Below are 27,443 nucleotides of genomic sequence, written 5' to 3'. Positions count from 1 at the left end.
CTGCATTCTTTTGCTCTGAAAGTGAAGTGCACTATGGTATGGTGTCAGATACCATAACTATTTTGCTGTGAACAGGGAAAAGCTTTCTCTGTGAACCTTTAGTGCTACCAGTCTTCTTGCTGGGAGCCACTACAAAAAATAAGTAGTGGGCAGATCTATTTCTGTAGAGGTAAGAAATAGTTGCTATATTCACTAGATTCCAGTGACTGTTCATTATCTGCATAGTGTGTACTATCACCTCACCTTACATCGGTCAGATGCTACGAAATATAAAGAAATACCAAACACCAATATAAATGCAGTTAGTTTTCCAGGTAGACATGCTTACGGATATTCTCTTTTTTCTTTCCTGGTGTAGAGAAAGAGCCATCACTCAGCTTCCTTGAAACCTGCATTTTCTGTTTTGCTCTGCATATTTTTGGTTCCTGGATCCATGCATGTTTCATTGCTTCATCTGGAGTCATGCGCTGAGCAGGTTCCCACCTTAAATCCACAGTAGGCAAAAAGTTATTCAACAGTAGCTATAACTGAAAGTTAGTTTAAGCCAAGAGGTTCAGTATTTGAAAGTCATGCCATGAGGCCATTTTTTGAAACAAAAGAATTTTAATGGAAAATAAAGAAAAATCTTACTTGATCTTCTCCATCTTTCTACTTGCTAAAAGCTTTTTACTTACTTCAGCACTATGTGCTTTGCTGATCTCATCTTTGCTTTAATCTGTAGCATCTAGATATTTTTAAATACAAAAATGTGCAGTTTATAGTGTTATTAGGGTAGGGACCCAACTGAATATTTGTTTCAAAGTTTTCACATTCTGTCAATGCAAGCTCCAAGAATGAACACAAATCAGACATAGGGTAATTCATTAAAAGATAAATCTTCTCTAATTTAGCTGCATCTGAAACTAATGTGGAGAATTAGTTTAACAAATTCATGAGAGATCTTATTATGGAAATGGAAGGTGATATTTTTACAAAATTCCTAATTTTATTTTACCTTCTCACATTCATTCTCTCACAGGTTTAATTCACACAGTTTTCACATCTACACACTCACAAATACCAAGTGTTCTGGCCGATATCACTTGTGTGTCACACAGATGACAAGAGATGACATCTACTGAGTCTTCACCACACCTCTGGGGTTGTTCTTGACTGGTGACAGTGAAATAGTCCTTGGACAGACCTTTCATATCCTTTAGAAGTCACCTGGCATTTAGGCATTGTCCTCCACATAAGAACCTTTCCGACTTTGATCTCCATAAGTGTTGGAATGTTGTGCAAGGTAACTACTCATCGTCTGTTTTCACTTGTAGATTTGGAATATGTATCTGTTTTGTTTGCTTTTGACTAACAGGAAAGTTAATGGTGTGGGTGATATTCTGCAACCTTTCAGATTTTTCACTGCTGGTCACCTGTGCTGTGGTATCACCAGCATGCAGGCTTCCTGACTGTCCTGGCTGTAACACAAACACTGCACTTCCCAGCTTTACAAGGGAGACCAGTGTCCTGGGAATGGTATCATTTGTTATTAATATGCACAATTCTTTGGGCCCTCATTGTGCTGTTTACTCCAGTGCTTAAGCAAGCATACATTTCCATTCACACTGCATTCATAACAATCCTAATATTTATGTCACAAATCTCTACATTAGTTGCAGGGTATTTCATTCTGATTTGCCCAATATCAATGCTGTTTAGAACTGTACAGAAATGAAGTAGAAAAAAAAAAGATGCTCTTGCCATCACAAGAGCTGACTGAATTCTTTTTCAGTCTCAAGTTGAACAAAACTATCTGTGAGGTCATGGCAAATGTACAAAGCTGCTTTGGAAAAACATAGATTGACAACTTCAAAACACCAAATAGATCAATTCTTTCTGTCACCAAATGAGCTTTCATTTCAAACCTATGAAAATTAAAACAAACAAACAACAATAACAACAAAAACTGCAGCAAAAATGTTTTTTTTTGTGACCTGAAATTACTTGCTTACAGGTGTCTTTGCTTCACTGAAATTGTTTCTAAATTTTATGATTCAACCAGCAAACCAAAATGATTCAATGATTCATACAGCTTTAGCAAACAGAGAACATTAAAAGCAATCTTCTTGTGCAAGACACACGAGAAGAGGTAACTGCAAACTAGGTTGGATTTCTCTAGGAAAATAACCCATAACTGCTAGAAAGAATTTTACAATGTTAAACAAGTCACAAAATACTAGCCTTGCATAAGGCAGAGGTAGCACTGCAAAAGGCATGGAACCAGCTTCTGCTGCCATTACACTTCAGTAAAAATTAGAACAAAAGCTTACTCTACCTATAATAAGAGGTAAATATTTAAGGCAACCAGACACAAGTTTGTTCCTCTATGCTCAGTTTTCTCATTCAATGGATGAGTAAAACTTCATTAGTAACCACCTCCCAACAGATTTCATTTTAACTATTCGTAAAATGACACCTCATATCATGGAGTCTCACCATGTAAAATGCTTAGTAACCTGACCTCTTTGGAAAAGCCATGATCGTACTTGAGCCATGAAATAGCTTGCCTTCCCAACAATACCTCTTTTATAAAAAAGTCCCAATGACTTTGTGAAGACAGATGATATGCTGCTGACACTGAAATATTTCTCCCTTCCCCCACACAAACACAAAGACTCCTTGCCATTGATGCTCTCAACATGAGAGTGCTTTGTATTTGGAACAGATTGCCACAGGCTGTGGATTCTCCCTCTCTGGAGATACTCAGAACCTAACAGGACGAGGTTCTGAGCAACCTGATCCAAGTTTGCCCTGCTTGGACTTGCCCTGCTACTTCCAAGGACTTCCAGAGGTCTCTTCCTACCTAAATTATTCTGTGGTACTATGTAAAAAGTTCATGGCATAGAGAATCTGTCTGATTCCTAACTTCTGTGAAGACTCTAAACATTTCCATGTTATTTGTGTCTAGCATTTTAGAAAATTGTGCCAGTCATCAATTTCCTTTAAGAAAACATTTGTATACTACTTGCCCTATAGTAACAAAATTCTTGACTGGAGTGAAGTCAACATATTATCTTAGAAATGACAGGACCTGAGACATATTAGACTCTTCTTGCATTCTGAGATTGACTGATTTATAAAACTTTATTTCAATCTTAAGAATGGAAAAAATATGGTCTATCTGATACTTCAGATCAGATCATTCTTGAAACGTACATTGTGTTGCCATCGATGAGAAGTAAGTATAACTATGGTAATGAAAAAAAAATCAGCATGCAGAATACAAGGTAACACTCCAGTAAATATGCTAAGCAATTCTCCACACTAACTACCACAGTCAAGAAAGAAGTGAACAAGCAAACAATACTATTGATTCTGGAATGGAGACATGCTTGAATATACTTTGCCCTTTTATCCTGTGCAACGGGGGATGTCTATAGCATATTATAACCAAAAAGTCTAATCTCACCCACGGAACATACATACTGACAGTGAGATCGTTGCAAGCAGATATTCAAAGAAGCAGAACTATTTTCATACATATGCCATAACATATCATCTGATTGCCATTTCCAAGACCTAGCACAGAAAATATGATCAAGAAATTCAAGTCAGCTAAGTTAGCTCCCAATATATCTCCCACTGGAGGAAATTTTGGACGACTTTATTCCCACCAGAGTAGGAGGCTGATTTAAGTACAAAACCAAACTTTGATTTGCAAATATCCACTGCCTTGGGGCAGTGCATTATCATTATTTGTGTTAATCTGAATCATAGAATCACAGCCATAAAATGGGTTGGGTTGGAAGGGACCTCAAGACCATCCAGTTCCAACCCACCTGCCATGGTCAGGGACCCCTTTCATAAGACCAGGTTGTCCAAAGCTCCATCCAATCTGGCCTTGAACCCTTTCACGGATGGGGCATCCACAGCTTCTCTGGGCAACTTGTTCCAGTGCCTCATCACCCTCATAGGAAAGAATTTATTCCAAATATCTAATCAAAATCTAACTTTTTAGTTTAAAACCACTATTCCTTGTCCTATCAATGTACTTCCTGATAAAAAGTCCATCCCCAGCTTTCCTGTAGGTCCCATTTATATACTGGAAGACTGCTATAAAGTCTCCCCAGAGTCTTTTCTTCTCCAAGCTGAATGACCCCAACACCCTCCATAGAAGAATGAACCTTTATTTTAGATAAAACAGAAAGGATGAAATACAAAAGGTCTAAATAGACAAAAAATGTTGCTTTTAAAGTTTAGTCTGCAACATCAGAGGAAGGAGAGATGTTTTTAGACATGACATTTTTTTTTAAACGTAGCTTGAACTAGTCCCTTACACTGAGTCTTTTTGTGCAATTATTTTTCACTGCAATAAGCTGTGAGTATCTGTAATAGCTACCCTAACAATACCATGAAGGGCAAAATAAACAAACAAAAACACACACACAAAAGCCAACAAACAGATACAAAGATTTTAAAGGCACAAGACATTGAAAGCAAGTTCAAAACCAGTCTGCTGCATGTAAATCAGAACTATGAACTCACATTAGACATCCTTTCAGAAAGTCCAAGAAACCAGCATCATGAGTTTTCAACACTGTGCTTAAATCCTTTGAGTCTGGGCATCTCTTTTTTCCCTTGCTGTTGGTTATGGATTTAGGAAAACCTTTGGAATCTTAAAAAATAAAAACCTGATCAAAAAACCACATTAAAAATCTTGACCAAAACTTTAAGAGTTGCAAAAACAGTACGCATCCATACCACTAACTCCAGCTTTGTCCTGTTCAACTGATTATCTGTCAGCATTGTGGCAAACAATACTGGTTACATCCTAGAGATTGCATCTTACACTAAGTGTTTTGTTAATTTTTTCCAAAACCACATGATATCCAGAGAAGTTAACTTAGTCTAAATTAGTTTCCCCAACCCTGTGTTCCTTTCTGAAATAACATCTTTTAAGACGTAACAATGGAATGGATTTCCCAATTTCTTCTCTCTCAGCTTGGCAATATGAGGCCCATAAAAGATGAAGAACACAGGAACACATTCATTTGTAGGCCTAATGTTATCAATTTGCTTTACCTCAATACCTCTTTCTGAAGGAAGTTTTGTCAGCTAAGAAGCAGGTTAGAAGTTCTTCTAACCCTACTTTCTACCAGTGCTCTATCAGTGATTAACGAGCAGAGGAGTCCAGCAAGGAAAAACAAACAGAATCAGTTACCAAAGAATGTTCGCTTCCTTGATGCAGCCTGGATAAAATCAGCTGGTGGAAGACCCAAAACCTTCAATACAAAAAAAAAAAAAAATACATGGAGTTACTGCTCATTTCATAAACATACACAACAGCCATCAGGAGAGATGTGATATTTCACCTAATGCCATTTGAAAAGAAGCTGAATGTAGCAACTTACTATGAAATGTCTACAAGCCATTTGCTTTTATACATTTTATTTTGGAAGAAATTAATGGATTCCCTTAAAGTTATCTGCACATAGAAAATGTCTTCTCATAAAAGTTGACATCAGGATCTTCATCCACAGAGGGCTCTAAGAACTAGCATTTCTGTTAATAAAATACATTGTAGGAAGCCAAAGAGAGAGATGCTGCTGTTGAAAAATCTTGTACAAACTGACATGGCACTAGAAGGATGAGAATTTGGGGCTGAGTTCAACATCAGATTGCAGTGTAGTGGTTGGTATGCAGCCGCTTTCATGGGTCAGCTTTGCACCTACTCTAACATTTGGTAGATGATCTGAGGTAGGATATACATGTATCACACTACATTCCTGAAACAGTTACAAAGATGACAGAGCCAAACTCTTTGGTAGGCAGCCAGTATAAGAAGGGGCAACATCCACAAACTGTAGCTTGAGAAGTTCAGGGTGACTGTGAGGAAAAACTTTTTCACCGGGAGAATAGAGCAGCATTTTAACAGCTCATGCAGACAGGTGGTAGAAACTCCAGACTTTGAGGTTTTCAAGATTTGCTAGACAAAGCCACAGCTGACTGATCAGCAAAAATCTCACTCTCAGAAGGAGCTTGGACTAAAGACCTTGACAGATTTCACTTGACTGTCAGTTCTGTGATCTCTGAGAGAAGAGGAGCCTGTTATATAATTTGTATTGCTTTTCCTTCCCCCTAGATATACTTCTGTGGTAGCTTCTCTGTACAAATTCTGAGCAGATTAAAATGTGTTTCCTTCAGAAGCGAGACAGTGAATGTACAAAGAAGCGTTTAGCACAAGAAATAGAAATAACAATTTCTTGTTAGAACCTATCCTTTCAAAGTGTCTTGTGGCTGCAATAAACCGCTCTCTAAAAGGCTGTCTCTTCATCAATTATACTTCTTCATTTCTTGAAATTTCTTTTTGTTGCTGGCAGCACAGTTTATCAAGTGAGTATGTAATTCAAAATACAATCCCAGAAGTTACCTCCATGATGCAAGCAAGTTGGTCAACCTCATTTTCCCCTGGAAACAGTGGGTAGCCTGTGTAAAGTTCAGCCATGATACAGCCTAAGCTCCACATATCAACAGCCATGGCATAAGGATGACCAAGAATCACTTCAGGTGAGCGATAAAACCGGCTCTGAACATACGTGTACACTGCAACAAAAAAATAAAAATAAAAAATTGACAAGAAGCAAAATATTGTAATTGAGACAGAAATGTGGATTCCAGATTCCACAGGAAAAGTGATATCTATGTTCAAGCACCATATATCTACTCTAACTACTAGCTCCCATTAATGGACTGCTCACACAGGCTCTGAAAACCTTCCCTTATCCCATTCTGAAATCAATGAGCAATATGTTTAGCACTATTTTATTTGAAATCATACTTCAATAGGTTTTACTAAAAGAAACTCTTCTTCTAATGTTGTGATTCAGCTTATTCTGTTCACTTTCATACTTGCAGGTCTTCCCCTTGAATGAATCAAGGGTTCTTCGTTATCACAATCTTACACTATAGGAAATACTTTTTTCTACTGATATCTAGGGAATATCTCCTGTTGCCTTCTGATTCCCCTGTTCATGCATTATTGTCTGAACTATAGCCTCACAGCAACTATCAAAAATCACATTCCAAGTTTGGACTCCCAATGAGTAGATTTATCCTTTTGCCTCTTGTCAGTTCAAACAAATGAAAACTATTACAGTATACAAGCACTGTTATTTCCTTATTCTTATCAACCTGATTGTCACTTTGTTTATATTTTTGCAGTTCTTTACATTCCCATATATTTGAAACCTTTCTGGAAGGAAAGTGCCCTGAAAAGTTAGTTCTGCACAACATGCGATTTCACCAAATCTGTGCAGATAAAGAGCACCATGGTGGTAATCTGTGCATTTGGCCAACTGTATAATTGTTGGCTGTTTTTCTGTCATTTTATCACAAATAAATAACTGATTTTTTTGTTTTATACTCTTTAATCCTGTACCAATTTGAGGGTTGCACTGAGTCTTGTTTCAGCTGACAGAGTCTCAGTCATGATCCTTCTTTCTTTCTACTGATGTTTATGTTTCAATTTGTTACTATCTGCAAATATTTTAGGCTGTGTCTTCAGATTATATTTTATTCAAATATTGGAAAACCTAAAATGATTACCTGCTCCTACAAAACTGTGATGCAAATCTAATGGGCTGAATCCCAAAATATAAATGAACATGTTTGGTTCAGTTTATATATCAAACTTTCATAGGAAAATAAAGGAGCAATTCAAGACTAGTTTTGGTTTTAAAATGTAGTCTAGATTTCTTTCTGTTTTTCTTTTCTGTTTCCTACCTCATTGTATTCATCCAAAAAGTGCCTGTTTTTTAATCTTTCCACTGGGAAAGGATCTCTGGACCTATCCTGATCCTACAAACTATTTGTTAAATCATGTAACTGGGATTATCTGGATAGGCCCATTTCAGCTAACCATTTTTGCAAATGCAATTCTAAGTTCAACAGCAGTAGAGGGCTGATTAGGCTTGGGACAAAGAAGAAACATGGTAATAGCTTATTTATTTCCTACAAGTATATGTTCCACCACCAACGGCTGAACAGCTTGTCAGATTTTGGTTAGGGACATAGGCGACCATATTAGATCAATCAAAGAATTAGCTTTTCCCACATTATTAAAAATTAAGAAAACTTATTAAGAAAATTACATCAACTTGACTTTTCTGCAAACCTCTTTGGTGTTCATAGCAGCTTGATCCAAAATCAATAACTTTAACTGAACCTTGGCCTTTGTGATATAATAATATGTTCTCCTAAAGGGGGAAAAATCACAGGGAAAAAAAAAAAAAAAAAGGTTAACACCCCATTAGGTTAGTGAACACTTGGGTAAAAAAACAACATATATCAGGTCTACATTTATCTGCATAACAAAAGCTTAAAATTTCATCTTCCCTGAGAACGCATTTGCTAACATGAGTAGGCAACCACATCCAGGAATGTGTGCAAAAGCAGAGGGGAGATTTGTAAATGGACAGAGTTTGAAGGTTAGCTAGGCAGACACACTGGTCCTTGACATACATTCCAAGCCACTGCACTGCACAGTGTGTGGTGTTATCAAGGCACCAGCCAGTGAGACTACTTGCTGTGTGAGCAGAATGAGCCCCTGCAAACCCATTGTTATTGACTTAGTAAAAGGCGAACTGTATCTGGTCACATGATGATCTAACTAGAACCATTATTTTTGTAAACACAGAAAGCCTTTGCCCCATGAACAAGTTGTAATTCACATATCTTCCCTCTATTTCTTTCAACCTTCACCATACTCTGTAAGCCTATCTCTTTCCACCTCACAATAGTGTGGTGTGGAGATATCAAAGTAGCAATGAATTACAATGTTACAGTCCTATCGACATATTAGCTGGGTGCTGATAGAGTAGTACTGTGTGCCTACAGTTCTAACTTGAAAAGTGATTCCTATACAACTAGCTCAGGAATATCTGCAACAATGAGGAAACATAGCCTATTAGCTCTCTGCTGGATAGTTGAATTCTACCCTTGTTAAAAATCTCTTGAGATCAAGAATTTCCTTTGATTTTCTTTCTGATCATACGGTCTTTTCCACTTCTCAGCAGAGAGACAGCTACGTTTATCAACAAGTTTTATACCAATTTTGCGTCAAAGTTTTGAAGGACTGAACAGTTCCCAGATTGCTGTCAACTAGTGACAAAATAGTTTCTTGTGCTATTAGATTCATAAAAATAGGAGATAGGAGGAAGATGCTGATACTGATGAAAGTCAAGACAAGGACTCACTTCCACAACCCAGATGGTCTTGGTCCTGTTACAGGATGTAACCTCTCTCTGCAGCTAGCTATGCTTCCATGCTCATGGTAGCATTCATTCTCTAATACTGAATCCCGCACAATGCAAAGAAACTGATTAATGGCAAAATCAGGTTCTGGGGCCATTACTTACCTAGCATGAAGTCCACAGCAATTCTGTGCCCTAACTTACATTGAGAAATATCATAGGAGACAGATGTAATAACACACGTGAGCTTCAGGTAACAAAAATTCAAGTCATGAAACCATACTTAAAGAATGAGAACAAAATTCTCTTTCAGTTAAACCATTAAGTATTCACTAATATCACTCTATTTAAATGCAGACTATACTCATTGATATTGGTAACCTTATTTCATGGCAGTGGCTGTCTGGGAAGAGATTTCCTGTTAGGGCAATTGTTTCAGATTACAATATTTTGACTATCTTGCAAGCCTCACTTCTCACTGTAAACCAGTCTATTAAAGATGTCGGCAAGATAGCGGGTACAGACAGTACTTGACTTTTTGGAGTTCTGAGTTAGATTACATTACGCATAGTGAGAGCAGAATTCCATCCTTAGCATTTTTACTTGAGAGATGATTTATTTATTTATTGGTTCATTTGATGATTGGAAAAAAAATCAAGAGAATGGTTTACCTGAAATTAAAAGATTAAAAATACTAAAGAATTTTCTTAAGAACAGAATAAAAAATTCTTAAGAATTAAAAAGAAAAAAAAAAGAGAGAGAGAGAGAGTTAAGACTGGGGCTTAAGGAGAATGGAAATGTTTCATCTAGCTTGAATGCTTAGCAGATATAACAGCAGGAATTGGATCGCAGATATTCCTCCAGAAATATGTAAGCATCCTGAATAGTGTATTATAAAATTGTTTTGTTACTTACTAGAATACTTAATTTTGTAGTTACACATATGAAATTAAATATGCAACAGGATTAACCAGAAACAGGCTACTTTGAGAGTAACTTATATTATAATGCTCCTCATATTGAATTATTTAATTTCACAAATACCTTTTTCTGTCTCTAAGCAAAAAGCCATTACCTGCATTTTATCCATTTTTGCACATATTTTGGCAGCCACAAAACCACATATAAACTGTAGTAAAGAAACTGAATCAACAGAAAGAATCACTTAACCCTAGTACTAATAACATCTGAGAGAAATTTTAGCTTCTGGACAAATATCCTACTAAATTTTAATGATTCTACTGAGTGTTCCTCTCAATCAATAAAAAAATAAGATTCTGTGCAGAATAACACATTAGGAAATGACAGTACTTACAGGTTTCAGATCACAGTGAATGATTCTTTCCTGGTAGAGCACTTGTAAACATCTCAGCACACACTGAGTGAAGTGTCGAATTAAAGACAGACTGAAACCTTGGAAATTGTTCTTTTTGATCAACTCATACAAATTTATTCTGTGAGGATTGTGGGGTTGGAAGAAGAAGGCAGAAAGCAGAAAAAAGATTAGAGAACTTATTTTTAACAGCATGAATAATTTAGAGTGCATTAAGAAAGTATTTTGTCTGTCTTCCTACCTGAGGGAGGAGACTCATGAAGAATAAAACGACCTAAGTAATTTCCTCCTTGAGAATGATGTTCTGTATATAATATGCATAAACATCTCCTTGAATCTTCAGATCTAATGAGGACATAATGCCCATAGACATGCTTGCTTACTAAACTCCATGCTGTTATGCAACTGTGCTGATTTACATCAAATAAAACAATCATTTAGGAATTGAAAGGAAAAAAAAAACATTGTCTCTTTTCTCTCTCATTTATCTTTGTTTTGGCACCTTGTATAAATCCATTTTGTCTAAAAAGTCTTTAATTAGTATTAAATTATTCTAGATAAATAACCCATAAATTCAGGTCTTGTTAGGTTCTTAAATCCCTCTTGTCATCATCGTATCTTAGCGCCTTCCGGTACTGCATTAAATGATATGACTAGTGTTTGCTCATGTGAACAGTGCCCTGAGAGCTTGAGGGTGCCACAAGCACCAAGCCTGGGACCCCATGTCAGCACCATAGCTGCCGACCACTGCCCCAGTGAGGCCAACAACAGGGCCGGGCTCCAGCTCCCCAAGGCCCAGCCTATGGACCCATGGCCCAGAACAGCTTTGGCCCATCCCCAGAAAGGTACCCAATGCCTGGACTGTTACTGGTGTTTCTGGTACCTACTGCACCAGGTAGGCACCAGGCCCTGTCACGATGGACATGGGGAGCCTCTGATGCTCACAGACTCCTTTCAGGAGCCTCCACAGCCCTGGGAGACCCCAGCTCCCATGTCACGTCAAGGGCATACACCAACTGAAGCTTTCTGCCTTCCCCACTTGCATGTCCACTAGTTCAGACAAGGCTCATTCCTTTGGAAGTAAATAAAGTTACCAGGACTTGATGGAGCACAAAGTTCACAAATTAAGGGTTTTTCATTGCATTTTAGAAGCATTCAAGAATTTATCGGGCAAATACTTTTTATGACAGTCAGAGTCTGCTACTCTTCTGTAAAAAGCTGCATATGTTGACTATACCATGAATGTTTTCCTGTGAATTTTCCATAGCAGCTTTCTGAAAAGACTCATCCATGTCTTCCCTGGAGACAAGTAGTCAACTCTTTTCCTGTGTGTCTGACTGACAGACTTACAAGCAGCAATTAATTACAATTAATTTAGGTGTATTTGAGATCAAGACTTCCATAGGATGATGAAAATTCAGCAAGTGCTATGATACATGCAGCAACTGGGCTGTTACTTGAAGAAATGGGAAATTATAGGTAAACATAATTATAATTTGATGCCCTGATTATAAGGAGGCTGGTGAATAAAATGGTCTGACTTCCTTGAAGTTTATCCAAAATTCCACCTGAGGTGTGTCCTGCAGCATACATTCACATAAAGCAATATTTTATAATAATTTAACATAATTCATGCTTCTACACCCTGAAGTTTACCAGTTCTGAACTCACAATTTTACTTATAGGTTTCTCAGAGAAGAACACTTCAATACATAGCACAGAAGATAAGGAATAGATCATGTCATTGTCTATATAAGGTCTGAGGGGGCCTTTTTCATTTCATCTTTCCTGATCAAAGACTCAGCTATGCAGTTCGAATTTAGACAGTATTCCTTTCTTGGAACATTGAGAGATACACATTCTTCCGAAGAAGGCATTAAAATGGAAGCTCATAAGGCACAAGATCTACAATGCCCCTTAAGATTTATGTAAAGGAAAATACACTTTACCCCAGCAGTTCAAATGAAATACAGAAGTGATTGCGAAAGTAGAAGTATTCCTTCATGTGGATAATATTGTGAGTATCATCTTTGTCCTTCTTCAGAAGAGCATCAAGGATCTTAACTTCCACCAAAGCCTGGCTGTGAAATCTGCAATATCATATGGCATCCAAATGGATGAATCATTAACTCAATCTAAGTTTATTGCAATACAAACACTGCAAACACCACAATTTTACTATAAACTCAATGTGTGAGACAATTAAAAATTCACCATTCACTGTTAACTACTTTAAATTTGATTCACTGTTGTTTCGTAGTCTAAATATACCAGTCTTAGATAGCACTTAAGAGTAGATATTTTGAATTGTCTGAAAAAAAATAAAGAAAAATAGTTTCAAACAAACATCCAGAGTAAAAACCTGATGCTTTCAAAATCCATAGGAATGTTTACATTTACTCAAACAGAGCAATATTTCACACATAGCACAGTGAGACTGTCAGTTTTGAAGAACGTCTTTACTCTCGGTGTTCACTGAGGGAAAAAAACTTAACAGTTGAAGCTCTGAATACAGCTCTTCCTGGAGTCAATAGCATAATTTAATGAACTTTTTGGTTCTTGGAAAAGCAAGGAGGAGGTTAGAAGAACTGCCAGCTTGGACTTCGAGAGGGTAAACTCTTTAGGAGACTGGTTGGTGGAGTCCCTTGTGAGCCAGTCTTGAAGGGCAAAGGAGTCCAGGAAGGCTGGACACTCTCCAAGACAGAAATCCTAAAGGCACAGGAACAGACTGTCCCCATGTACCAGAGGACAAGCCCACGAGGAAGAAAGACAGCATGGCTGAACAGAAACCTTCGGCTAGAGCTCAGGAAGAGAAAGAGTGTTTATGACCTTTGGAAGAAGGGGCAAGCCACTCAAGAAGACTATCATGATGTTGTGAGGTTGTGCAGGAAGAAAATTAGAAGGGCTAAACCTCAACCTAAGCTCAATCTGGCTTCTGCCATAAAGGAAAATAAAACATGTTTTTAAAAACACATAAACAAAAAAAGGAGGACTAAGGAGAATCTCCATCCTTTACTGGATGTAGGGGGAAACAGTAACAAAAGATGAGGAAAAGGCTGAGGTACTTAATGGCTTCTTTGCCACAGTCTTTAGTAGTAGGACCATTTGTTCTCTGGGTATCCAATCCCCTGAAGTGGTACATAGGGATGGGGAGCAGAATAAAGCCCTCATAATCCAAGAGGAAATGGTTAGTGACCTGCAACACCACTTAGATGTACCCAGTTCTATGGGGCCAAATGGCATCTACCCATGGGTAATGAAGGAGTTGGCAGAAGTGCTCACCAAGCCACTTTCCATCATTTCTCAGCAGTCCTGTCTTTCAGAGGAGGTCTCAATTGACTGGTGGCTAGCAAATGTGATGCCCATCTACAAGATGGGCTGGAAAGAGGACTCAGGGAAATACAGGCCTGTTAGGTGCTGGTGAAGCTCATAGAGCAGATCATCTTGAGTGCCAGCATGCAGCACACACAAGACTAACAGGTGATCAGGCCCAGTCAGCATGGGTTTACAAAAGGCAGGTTCTGCTTGATGAACCTGATCTCTTTCTGTGACAAGGTGATTTGCTAAGTGGATGAGGAAAAGGCTGTGGATATTTTATACCTAGAGTTTAGCAAAGCTTTTGACACTTGCTCACAGCTTTCTTCTGGAGAAACTGACTGCTCATGGCTTGGATGGGCATAGGCTTTGCTGGGTAAAAATCTGTCTGGGTGGCAAGGCCCAAAGAGTCGTGATGAATGGAGTTAAATCCAGCTGGAGGCTGGTCATTAGTGGTGTCCCCCAGGGCTCAGCATTGGGGCCAGTTCTCTTCAATATCTTTATCAATGATCTGGATGAGGGGATCGAGTCCACCCTCAGTAAGTTTGCAGATGACAACAAGTTGGGCATGAGTACTGATCTGCCTGAGGGTATGAAGGCTCTACAGAGGGATCTGGATAGACTGGACTGATGCACTGAGACAACTGTATGAAGTTCAACAAGGCCACATGATGGGTCCTGCACTTGGGGTACACCTACCCCAAGCAGCGCTACAGGTTGGGGGAAGAGTGGTTAGAAGACTGCCCAGCAGAAAAGGATCGAGGGTGCTGGCTGACAGCAGGCTGAACATGAGCCAGCATTGTGCCCAGGTAGCCCAGAAGACCAATGCCATCCTGGCTTCTATCAGAAACAGCGTGGCCAGCATGGCTGAGGAAGGGATTGTCCCTCTGTGCTCAGCACTGGTGAGACTGCACCTGAATTACTGTGTTTAGTTTTGGGCCCCTCACTACAGGAAGGACATTAAGGTGCTGGATTGTATCCAAAGTAGGACAACAAAGCTGGTGAAGGGTCTAGAGAACAAGCCTTAGGAGGAGTGGCTGAGAGAACTGGAGTTATTCAGCCTAGGGAAAAGGAGGCTCAGGGGAGACCTTCTCTCTCTCTACAACTACCTCTAAGGAGATTGTAGCAAGGTAGGGGTCAGTCTTTCCTCCCAAGCAACAAGTGATAGGACAAGAGGAAATGGCCTCAAGTTGTGCTAGGGGAGATTTAAGTTGGATATTAGGAAAAAAATCTGCACTGAAAAGGTTGTGTGACATTGGAACAGGTTGCCCAGTGAAGTAGTTGAGTTACCAGCCATAGAGGTATTCGAAATACACATAGATGTGGTGCTTAGTTACATGGTTTAGTGGTAGATTTGGCAGTGCTAGGCTAACCATTGGACTTGATGATCTTAGAGGTCTTTTCCAACCTGAATAATTCTATGATTCTGTTTCTCATCTGCTCCTTTGACTTCAGTTAACACTAAACTCAACTGACAAAATTATAATCTGTCACATAAATGAGATGTTTCTTAGGAACATAGCGCAGAATTTTCCATACTAAAATGAGCGACTGAAGCCCCCCAGACTATTCTTGGTGTTTTGAGGTCTTGTAGGAAAGTAGGCTCTCAGAAAACAGTTGTACTGGGCTGGTTACCTGTGCTGTGTATTAACTGTGCCACAGATAAGAGACCTCTTTGTAAGTATGGAAAAACTGTGGCTGCTTTCATAGACTGTGTCTCCACTGGGCTCAGGCCAGTTCTGAGACCCTGACTTAACCTTTCTTCACTCTGTTCTGAGTGTGTTTAATGAAAACCTGTGGTACTGGAGGCTTGGTTTTGCTTTGTTCACATTATCTCAGTTTGTCACTGCCTATATAATAAAGAGCTGATTGTATTGGTTTAAATTCAATGGATGTCTCACCTTTTCTTATTCCTTATTATTTTCAGTGCCACTAATTCATTGGTTTTATGATCCAGGCATTTAGCCACCTGCCCAAATGACCCTTTTCCAATGACCTCCAACACTTCATATCGATATGCAATATGGTCATGTAAAACCTTCAAAAGAAAACAAATAGTTCAGATTCAAACAGCAAGGCAAAGATCATGCTTTAAAGTAGTTCATGAAAGAGGCTGGATTTGTAGCAAGTGATGTCTACATTAAGCAACTGTAAGAGAGAAAAATAACAAGTACATGGTTCATTAATCCACCCACCTTGCATCAAGCCTGAGGAAAAGCGGTTATCTCTTTAGGATTCTCTTCTAAGCTTTACCATGATTATTACTGATGTTTTTGCTATGGGAATATTTACCTTCAGGAAACAACATTTATCTCACATTGATCCCTTAAGAGTCGATAGTCACTACAAACTTATTGATCTGAAAGTGAATACCGTAATGTTTCCACTTACCTTCAGGTAAGAACCATTCTCATCATCATAACAACTATTATTCTGGGCTTCAGGTAAACCTTCAATCTTTTTAGCTTCCAGACCAAGAAACCATAGCTCTGGATAATTGAAAATTTCTTTTTGTTCATAGACTGTTAACTGGTTTCTAAAATTTTTCAAGGCTTCTAAATTAAAAAACAAGAAAATAAGAACAAAAATCAGAATCGCAAAATCACAAAATAGTTTGGGTTGGAAAGGACCTTAAAAATCACACAATTCCAAACCTCCTGCCATGGGCAGGGGCACGTCCCACCATATCAAGTTGCTCAAAGCCCCATCCAGCCTGGCCTTGAACACTTCCAGGGGTGGGGCATCCAAAACTTCCCTGGGCAACCTATGCCAGTGCCTCACCACCCTCTGAATAAATAACTTATTTCTAATGTCTAATCTAAACCTACCCTCTTTCAGTTTAAAATCATTATTCCTAGTTGTATCACTACAGTCCTTGATGAAGAGTTCCTCTCCAGTATTCCTGTAGGTATTGGAAAGCTGCTATAAGGTCTCCCCAGAGCATTCTCTTCTCCATGCTGAACGATCACAACTCCCTCATGGGACAGGTGCTCCAGCCCCTTGATCATCCTTGTGGCCCTCCTCTGGACCTGCTTATGACTTGCTATTGGTCCATGTCCTTCTTAAACTGGTGGCCCCAGAGCTGAATACAGTACTCAAGCTGTGGCTAAATACATTGTCAATGGCAAATTGCTTTAACAGTGGAAAATTTTAGAGTAAAGCATATCTGTTTGAAAACGAGGTTGAGTAGATGGCTGCTAGAGTTTCCTTCCAACCATAATTTCTATGATTCTACGTTGACATTTTGTACAAAATTATGTTTCTTTTTCTTTCTTTTCTGACCTACTGTTCTATGTTCAACGAAACATTCATTATCTCTCAGCAAGATTTTGAGAGCTGAGGTAAAAATCATTTGATTTTGAGCAAAGTCACATACCCAGATGTTTTTGAAAATCCCATCTGTTGTCTATCTGTTTCAGTAAGCTTCACAGATTACATGAAGAACTGTATGCTTTTTATTGATTGGATTGACATATTTATGAAATGGCAGTAAGCTTTAGTTAACCAAAGCTTTTAAGTACTTGTTTTTCTAACAAAAAATATCAAGTTCAAATGCATGAGGTTGGGAATTAAGTGGGACCCAAATCTGCTGTTCTACTAATCCTGATTCTACCTGTACAGAAGAATTTCTACCTACACCCCCTTTTATATCATTTAAATCTAGACAAATAAACAGAGATTATAAATCAATGTGTTCTCTAGGCATGCACATGGGTGTTTTGTTAAACACTAGCAGATTTCCATCCATTAATGCAGTGATGTTAAATCATTTGAAGACAAGAGGCCACTACATTTTTTTTTCCCAGCACTGTTCGTAAAAATAGGTCTACTCATCCAGAAACCTTCTACATCTGAGGAATACCAAAATGCAATTTAGCCCACATAAATAAAATGTGACACAGTTACAAGCAAGTGGGAAAAGTGTTTTATCACCATAATAGAATACTGCTTCATGATCTGTCATAAATCTTTGACAAATACAAGTTCAGTTTTATAATGTATAAATTTCTTGTTTATGTATTTGTGTTAGTCTATTCATTTTCATATTCCATTTATTGCATTCTCACATTGCAAGTAGAATTGTTAGGGATCAACAAGCCCATCCATATTCCTGCCCTTCAAATTGTTTATTAAATATTTCATGGAACATTTAGCAAAGGACCTCTCATCAGTGAGTATCCTGGTTGCATACACTCACTATCTATACACACAACCTGTCACTCTAGTCTTTTTAGCATGCTCTCTTATAGTCTACCTGAAGCAGTCATAGGCAGCTTGACACTGGTGCTGGTGTTTTCCAGTTCTGATGATTTTCTCTGAGCTCTGGTATCATTTTCAGAATGACTATTTAGAAGGTTAAATTGCGGAAACTTACTTATAATTCCATTTTCCTGACAAGCAAAGAAAAAAAAAATTAAATTTATTTTCAAATATTTTCATGAATATTCAGCTATCTACAATTGTGAAAAACAAAAACAAAAACAAAACAGCAACAACAAAACCCCAACCTACTACATTCCTAAAGACAGGACTACAAGAGCTGGATTTCTTGAGTGATCTTTGTCAATTTTGTGCTGAGATAGAACACGTATGCTTGGAAACAAGAACTCACTGAATACCCCAAAATTCTGCCTATAGCACTGTTGGACCACAGAAGGATAAATTTCTAAATAAAAGAATAAAGTTCATTTTCCATGTTCATTCAATATATGGGTACTTACATTGTATAAATGCTAGAAACCACCACGGCTTGATTAAGCTGCCTATCTTTTATGAGCTAGGATAGATCTGAGTACGGTCTTCCTGGTATGAAGTGCAGCAAAGATAGTCAAATAGGCATTTTCTATCTCTGATTTCTGTATGGACACATTGAGTAGAGTTGTGCTAGAATCCATCAGACTGCTTGTGCAGCCTGCAGCATTGCAGAGACAGCAGTGTGGGTCTGCACACCTACACAATTGCAATACAAATATCCAGATTGGTAGGAACGAGGAATGAATGGGCTCGTATGGGTGTGGAAGCACTAGAAGGAACAAGTGGTGTAAGAAATGATATAAAGATGCTATCTATATCAGCAGGTCTTCAAGATTCCTGCACATGCAGTTCACAGGCCTTCCAGAACAGGACAGCCTACAGAATCAAGTCAGAAGGACATGATGGAGGGTTGGATATAAAAGGAAGACAGATAAAAAGACAGAAAATAGTGTGCTCTGGGATAAGAATAGAAGGTGTGGGGTCCCAAGCTATGTTCTCAATCCCTTCAATGAACGGAAAAGACTCAGCTAGAGAGGATACATTCAGTGCATAAATACCTGGCTGAAGCTACAGGGAGTGATTTGTCTTCTATGTACACAGGATGAGGAACAAGGACTGCTGAGAAGAAACAGAATCCAACTGATGAAGCAGGGCAAGATTACATTTGCAAATAGCTTTACTAACCATGCTTAGTAGGGCTTTTAATTAGGTACATCAAGGAAGAGTTTTCATAACTTAAAAGGCTCTGATACTCATGGGCAAGTTCAGTCACCTAAACATTTGTTGAGATAGCAATAGCTATCCAGGAGATTTATGGACTGTGGATTTAATGTAGATGATCTGAGATGCTCTGCTGGACCTGCTGTTCTCAAGCAGCATTGCTCATCTCAACTGACTGATTATATAAAGGTCAAAGAAAGAGCAGTTTGGCTGCAGTGACCGTATGATTGTGGAGTTCAAAATCCTGAGAGACATGAGTGAGACAAACAGCAGAACCACAAACGTTGATGTTCAGAAAAGTACCTTTTGAATTGTTCATGGATCTTCTTATAATCCTATGGAAGACTGCCCTGGAGGGCAAAGGAAACCAGAAGGGTTCATAAATCTTCAGAGTAGATCTCTTTGAAGTACAAGAACAGTCCATTTTGACATGCAGAAAGTTAAGCAAGCATGGATGAAGGCCAGAATGGATGGAAACGGAGCATTTGATCAGGTACAAACACAGTAAGGAGTACAAAAAAGGTGTAAACAAGGATGGGTTATCTGGGACATATATAAGAGGCACTACACAAGCACACAGTGATGTTTAGGAAAGCAAAACCTCAGTTGAATCTGCAATTAGCAAGGAATGTTTCTCTAAGTACACCATCAGCAAAAAGGAAGGCTAAAGGAAATATGAATGCACTGCTCAGTGGTGTTTGAGACCAAGTGACTAAGGACATGGAAGAGACTAAGGTACTAGATGCTTTCCATTGGTAAGTTATGCCCTCAGGCCTGCTATGTCCCTGAGTCAAGGAGCAGAGTTTGTGGAAAAATCTCATCTACCTGCAGTACATCAAGATATTTCAAGATATTTAAGGACTACATAAGTAGCTGGATGTACCTAAGTCTACAGGACCAGATGGGATGGACTTGAGAATGTGCAAAAAGAGCTCAACGTCACTGAAAGGCTGCTCTCTATTATATTTGAAGGCCATGGCAGTTCCTGAAAATGTGGAAAAGTCAAACATCACACATCTTCAAAAAGGGCAAGAAGAAGGATTCAGGAAACTACAGGTTGGTCAGCCTTACCTCACCCCAGGGACTGCTATGGAGCAATTCCTCCTGGAAGCCATTTCCAACCAAATAAAAGACAAAAAGCTTATTTGAAACAGCCAATGTGGATTTGGCAGAATAAATTGTGAAGAATTTGTGTCTGAACAACCTGATTTCCTTCTCTGATGAAGTGACTGTCTTGGTAAATGGGGGGAAAGCAATGAATGCTGTATACTTTGACTTCAGCAAAGCCTGTGTAACTGTCTCCCACAGTACGCTTATGTCCTAAATGGTAAGATCTGGAATGGATAAACAGATCGTAATGTGAGTCAAGAATTGGATGGATGGTCAGGTTCCAAGGACTGTGATCAGTGGTAATTGCTTACCAGCAGCCACCCTCAGGGACTGATACTAAAGCTAGCAGTCTTACTGTGTTCATCAATTACGTGGGCAATAGATGAATTCACCCTGCAGGCCGTATCAGGGATGCTATCCAAAGAAAGGCCAGCAGGCTGGAAAAATTGGCTAATGGGCATCTCCTGAAGTTGAATGAAGACAAATGCGAAGTTCTGCACCTAGAACAGAATATTCCCTAGTAATAGAACAGGTTAGGAGACAACTGAAAGGATACAGTTTTGCAGCGAAGGTCCTGGGAACAAACTGAACTTGGGGCAGCAGTATGCTCTGCCCCTTCCAGCAAAGGAGGCCAAACACATCCTGGGTTGAATTAGCAAGTGGATAGCCAGCAGGGAAGTCATTCTCCCCCTCTCTTCAGCATTCATAACAACACAGAGTGCTGAGTCTAGGCTGGGGATCCCCAGTACAAGAAAGATATCAACCAACTGGGGTGAATTCAGGGGAGAGGCCAGGGAATGTTTAGGAGCTTGGACCACATGACGTACAAAGAGAGGCTGATGGAAATGCATTTGTTCAGTCTGCAGAAGAGGATGCTTCAGGACTGGCTGTATTGCTATCTACAGTTACCTGCCAGGATGATATAGGGAAAGCAAAGCCAGTCTCTTCTCAGGGGTGTGTGGTCTTAGGACAAGATGGATACCTGGCTAATGGATACAAATCACAACTTGGGAATTGTTCGTTAGGTATTAGGAAAAACATTTTTACTGTACTGGTGGTTTGCTATTGCAAGAGGTTGCCCAAAAAAGCTGTGGACTATCTATCCTTGAAGATACTCCGAACACAGCTGGGCAAGGCCCTGAGCAACCAGTTCCAAGCTTGATCTAGTTGGAGTGGGAGGTTGTGCTAGATGTTTTCCAGAAGACATTTCCAACCTAAGTTATGCTATTATTCTTTATATATAAATAAATATATTTATAATTCTTCAGCCTTTGAGAAAGTCCTGACAACTCATACAAGAGGACCAGGATAGAGACACAAAAGATCAGTCTGTCTGGGTGCCATGATACAAAAGCCATAACCCAAAACCAGCACATGGCTGCCAGCACAAGAACAACCCAGTAGATGTGATATAGACCAAACCGTGGGCAGTCCTTGTCCATCACGTCACTGCAAAAAGTCCTGATGGGATACATGCATCTTGATACTTGTGAGTTTTGGATTAAGAACGTGTTAGTGTGAGTGAAAAGTTTTATTTTAAAATCATCTTCCAGTATTTGCATCTAGCCTTGCTGCTTTTTTTTTCTCCCCTTTTTTTTTTTTTTTTTGCTTTTTTTTTTTTCTTTATTTTTCAATATTGACTACTACAAAAGCAGAGCTGCCAGGTATGAGGAGCACAACAGCTCAAGGACGGGGGGAAGATGGAAGAAGGAATACCAAAAGTGAAGACAGCCCAGGCAGCTCCTATGAGGTTAGGTGTAGGTGTCCATTAAAATCACAGGAGCTTTACACGATCATGCTGATAAGCAATTTATCTGTCTGACGATTTATAGTTCTTCCTTTTTCTTTTTCTTTTTTTTTTTTTCTTTTCTGTAACTGAAAACAGAAACTGATGCAAATGTAGGCTCTAAATTATTTATCTCTTTCCCCCAGAAATACATTTATGACATTTTTCCACTGACACTTTCTTAGCAATACTAGAGAGAAGCTGATTAGTTAATGAAAATCAAGATGTTTAAGAACTTTATAACTCACCTGAAGAGGGGGGAGCACATTCTGCAAGCTGGTATTTGTTATCTGACACAGGCTGCTTTCAAGGGGGGGAGGGTTTGCAGAGTCTGCAACCAAACCATGCTTTGCTTGGCCTTCCAGATGTGGGAAGGAAATAGCACTGTGACTGACTTTCTAAATAGAAAGCATAAGTAAATATTACATAACATCCTAGCAGGCAATTCTGTGTAACAGCTTCGAAAAACAGAAGTATTTAAAGCCTTGAAATGGTGTGTATGGTTCACTTCTGACACCTAACGGTGAAAGCAAAAAGGGCAGATACTCTCCAGCAGCTCCAACTTGCTCTAACATGCAGGAGGAGGTTGTCTAGGCAATCCGGCCGTCTGGCACCTTCTGGGGCATTCGAGTTTCCCCACAAGAACACCTGCATCCAGCAACAGAGGAGTGAGTGCCTCAGGTGGAAAAGGTGGTTGGGCTGGGAAACTGGACAGCCGCTCCAGGCCGCAGGAGTGGGGAAAATAAAGTGTATGTAGGATAGACACAAAATGTAAATGGTAAAAAACTTCATTAGCTATCCCAGGTGGCAGAAGAGAAATTGGGACTGAAAAGGAGTCACTGAGAGGGTCTTCCCTGGTCTGTTTTCTCAGCATTTCCTTCCCCCCTCATTTTCCATACAGTTCTCTTTGCCTAGGCACCGTTGTTAACATTTGATTTGTTAATGAGAAGGCGTGTTTTGTGCAAACTGTATTGAAAATGAGATGTTTATAATCATTTGAAAGTTCCAGTATGATTAGTCTTTCCTTTAGACTTGTCCCTTTTCTTATTGTAAAATATGTCTATAACACTCGTTTTCTAGAATCAGTCTTTTAAGTATGTGGTTCTATGAATGTTAGGACCTCTAATATCTTGGATATCTAGAATGAGAGAAATCACCTTCTTATCAACAAAGAAAAAATTCAAGGTAGACTGTTTTCTTTGGCAAACATTAAAAAAAAAAGAAAAGAAAAAAGATTTGAAATAGATCTGCAACATAGATCTGAAAAGAATATATTTTTCAAACTTTTGACAGCAACAGAGAGGTTTGATATTTTTCTCAAAAAGCAAAGAAACAAGCTCTCTATCAAACCATCTTGAACAAGTAAGTTTTTTTCCAATATTATAGAAGAGTCTTTAAAGCCTTAGAACTGAGATTCCAGGGAACTTTTCATTACATCTTCAGGAGACAAAAGTGGCTGTGGGCAGGAGAAATGCCTCACATGTTATTGAACAGTTAGCAGAAAACAAAATACTCTCAGGCACTTGCGACAAAGTCATACAGCTATAGGGAAAATGGAAGAGGGCAGGGAATACAGGACTTTTCTATGCTCAGATTTATTTATTATGTGGAATCTTTTAGGAAACAAGCATTTAGGTATTCTTTAAAGTCAGCTGAAGAGTTACCTACCTGATGGAAGACTCTGTTAGATCCCAGATGATCACTCTCTTGAACAGTCAGCTGAGGCTGAGAAAATGTATCCACATGAGAAGACTGTAAACATGAGATGATGCTTTTTTAATAATAATAATAATTACTCTGGGAAAAAATGCTTTTTTTTTTTTTTTTTCTTTTTCTTTTTCTTTTTCTTTCCTTTGTGGCAATATCTGTGCCAAAACAGTGTTTGAGAGAGGACCACAAAAGCTGCTGAAAACACACTACTCTCCGGCAATTCCCCTCCCAGTCGAACAGCTGTTTTGTGGGCAGGTGCAGAGACAGCTTGCTTTGCCTATTGTGCTTCTCAGCATGCTTGATGTGTCCATGTGGTCAACAGAGGGGAAGGGGGGCCTTTGCCATCCTTAAAAATATGTGCTTGAAAGTATATAGTGAGCCTGCTTGGAAGGACAACTTTACAATGGCTCATAAGGTAGATTGTAAACCCATCCATTGTTAATAGCAGAATTATACTAATTCAACTTGTGGTAAAGAAAACACATATCAATGTTTAAATTTACTGAGATAAAGAAAAAAAATCCAATTGGTTCCAAAGGAGAGAGAATTTTACAATAATAGAAAAAGAAACATGGGGAAAGCGCTAAGTAGCTTGTCATTTTTAAGATTCTGCTGGTGCTTTATGCAGTTTTCTTACAAACATAAAATGCATTGTACTGTACATTCCTGTCCAAGACTGCAGTGAATCGAAGGAAACTGTAAGATAATTTGGATATTGAAACACAATAGCAGCTTGGAGCTCTGCTCTATAGACTCAAGTGAACCTCACCAGGTTTGGTCAAATATGCTTCCTTGTCTCTGGGCTCTGTAAGGCATAACGTCATTCCATTCATAATCAAGAAAATCATCTTTAACCAAGTAGGCACAACAATTCCACTATAGGATTCTTGAAGTAGTAGAAAAGCAGGATTTTCTCTAAAAGCAGAGGAACTTGGAGGCATGGGAGGGAACTTTAGTTTAGTGTCTCAAAAAAAAAATAATTTGCAGCCAAAATTGTCTTACGGATGTAAGCTGAAGATTAAACATACTTCGACAAAGCATTGTATTCTTCTTTACCTGTTTTGTAGCCAGGGCTTCCATGGCCTGTACCTGTCACACAGTCTTAAATGTGCAGAGCACCTGATGAAGAGAAGTCACTGCTCTTTGCAATGACATTTATTCTATCCAGTTCCAGGATCAGTGCCAGAGGATTGTTATTTAAAGGCCTTTGTAGTGGGCTTCAGTAAGTCCACATGAAAATAAGTCTGCATATGAGAGGAGTATTGCTAGTGTTTTGTATGGGCCATAAGTCACCTGCCATGATGCAGCCTAGCCACAGTGAAAGGGACTCCATGCCACTTTCCTTTAGACTCACTGTCTGAAGAATCATACACCGTAAGTTCAAAACTTCCCAACAACAAAACACAATAATTGTCCCAAAGAGAAACACTGGATTACTGCATCCTACATATGAATTACCTAGAGCACAATATACTTCTCCTGGTGCTCCAAATGTCCTTGTGATCACTATTTTCCAGAGTGAATTTGAATAGATGAATATTTGCCAGAACATTTTCACATACAAACACTTTGCATGTAAACTACATATCCTGCACTTCAGTGCAGAACCAGATTTATTAAGAAGATGAGTCTGGATTCCACACTCGTAACTATACCAGATGTATCAACCCAGAACTTAATACATTTAACTATTGATTTCAGGACATACTAGATTTCTTCTCACACCTCATCCATACTTTATTCCCAGCTAGTTTTATTTTTCAGTTTATGGACCTGATGAAAACATTACATTCCATTTAGAAAGAGTTTCTTAAATGCTGTGTGCTTTTCTGACTACAAGTCAATACAATACCAGGCTTTTAAAGAGAAAGTCATCACTGAGAAGCAAATAAAGATAGAGTTGACTTCACATACCTGTACAGACTGCAGAGTCTTCACTCTAAAATGGCATTTTATTTCTTAGCAGTGATTTAAAAATGCTATGCAGTGATGCCTATATTATTAAATATAAATTTCAAAATATACTGTATTTACTAACATAGCTTAATCAACTCACAAAATGACATTAAAACTCAGCAAGAGCTAAGGAAGCAAGTGAGTGAACTCCAGGTCATGATGCTGCCAGAATTCCGAATCTATTTAATTTCTATTTACTACAGAAAAGATTAGCACAATTTTGAGATAGACAGTTCTCCTTTAATACTGCAAAAGCAAAATCAGTCCATTAGCCCATGGCTGTGCCTTTTTTTAATTGCAGAAAATTGTGATTCTCTTTGCCTCTCTTTTTCTAAACCTTCTTATTAAGGATGTAGAGCTCTTCAGTATTCTTTGGGAAATTTACTCAAAACACCTTAAAATCAATAGCTGACCAACCCTCATAAAATAAACAGTTAGATAGCATACACATTTACCACTGGAAAAACTGATCTGTGCCTACAACAGTCCTGCCAGTACCTGACAAGGGAGCAGATGGATTTAAGTCCACACAGTGACTTACTTGATAGTCTTGATCCAAATGACCCATCAGCTGCTGCTCTAGTGAAATCCTGTACATTTAGTAATGGGAACTACAGCTGAGCTGTTGTGCATGGTTTAATCTGGCAGATGCACGCTAAAGAAAACTGCAGCAACTGTTACTATTCCATTCCACTTCACTCATGGCTGTTGTACTCATATAGCACTTGGCCTGTCCTACAACTAAGATACATATAGTGCACTGCAGTCCTGAACTACAATCTCCTGCTATTCCAGCCCTTCAAATCATGTATTACTGGCTATTACCTTGCTAATTCCAATTGTCACTCAAGAAACAGAGCAGTGTCGCCATTCGCTACCTAATTAATTTGCAATCACAGGAGGCACTGAGCATTCACCATTCTGCAAAATCAGAAAGTGTGACACTTTTTCAGAATACCCAATATGTCAGCTTTTTTTTTTTTTTTTCAGTATTCAATTGACCAGAAATGTATTAGAATTTTAGAAATGATAAAACACATAACTATATAAAACGTAGACTCCATAGTTTCCTTGATTAAATGGACACCTGCCCACTATCAAAATCGAATTAAGCTTGTAGAATACATACACAGAATGCAACATAATGTTAAATCATGCAGTATATTCAAAAGCCATAGCAAATACATATTTGCTCACTCAAAATACAGCAGGAAAATAAACATTTTCCTTACCTTGTCAACTATTTCTGTCAGCATAACTGCAAGAGCCATTAATTGCAGGACAGAGGCTGTTTATTCCATTTGCAAAACACATTTCAGGAAGCCCACCTTCATCTAGTTAGAGCAGAGCAGGCTCAATTTCATACACAGTACCCTGATCAGAAAAAAACCCTTCTGCTTGGCTTCAGATTTAAATTTAAATTTTTATCCCGGAAATATGCCAGTGACTATTAGCTGCTCTAGTATTCTTTTGGTGGCCATCTGTTCCCTTTCTCAACCTCCTTCTAGCCAAATATAATTTTCCATAT

At 38.7% G+C, this 27,443-nt stretch overlaps 1 protein-coding gene across 1 annotated transcript; it reads right to left on the bottom strand.

The window, feature by feature from the left end:
• Nucleotides 1–422: 422 nt before the first annotated feature.
• DYRK4 (dual specificity tyrosine phosphorylation regulated kinase 4) lies at nt 423–26,513 on the bottom strand (the record flags this gene model as incomplete). Its single annotated transcript, XM_032187465.1, has 12 exons — nt 26,457–26,513; nt 22,498–22,647; nt 18,134–18,269; nt 16,270–16,433; nt 15,780–15,916; nt 12,513–12,653; nt 10,546–10,684; nt 8,153–8,234; nt 6,410–6,582; nt 5,201–5,261; nt 4,525–4,654; nt 423–483 (listed from the first exon to the last, which is right to left on the bottom strand). Coding segments are annotated over exons 1-12 (1,431 nt in total), but the record flags the coding sequence as incomplete, so codon positions are not given.
• Nucleotides 26,514–27,443: the final 930 nt, after the last annotated feature.

This window comes from Aythya fuligula, chromosome 1 (genome assembly GCF_009819795.1).
Source record: "Aythya fuligula isolate bAytFul2 chromosome 1, bAytFul2.pri, whole genome shotgun sequence".
Classification (NCBI taxonomy): domain Eukaryota; kingdom Metazoa; phylum Chordata; class Aves; order Anseriformes; family Anatidae; genus Aythya; species Aythya fuligula.
Note: the sequence above shows the minus strand (reverse complement) of the source record. Positions and strands in the feature narration are given on the sequence as shown.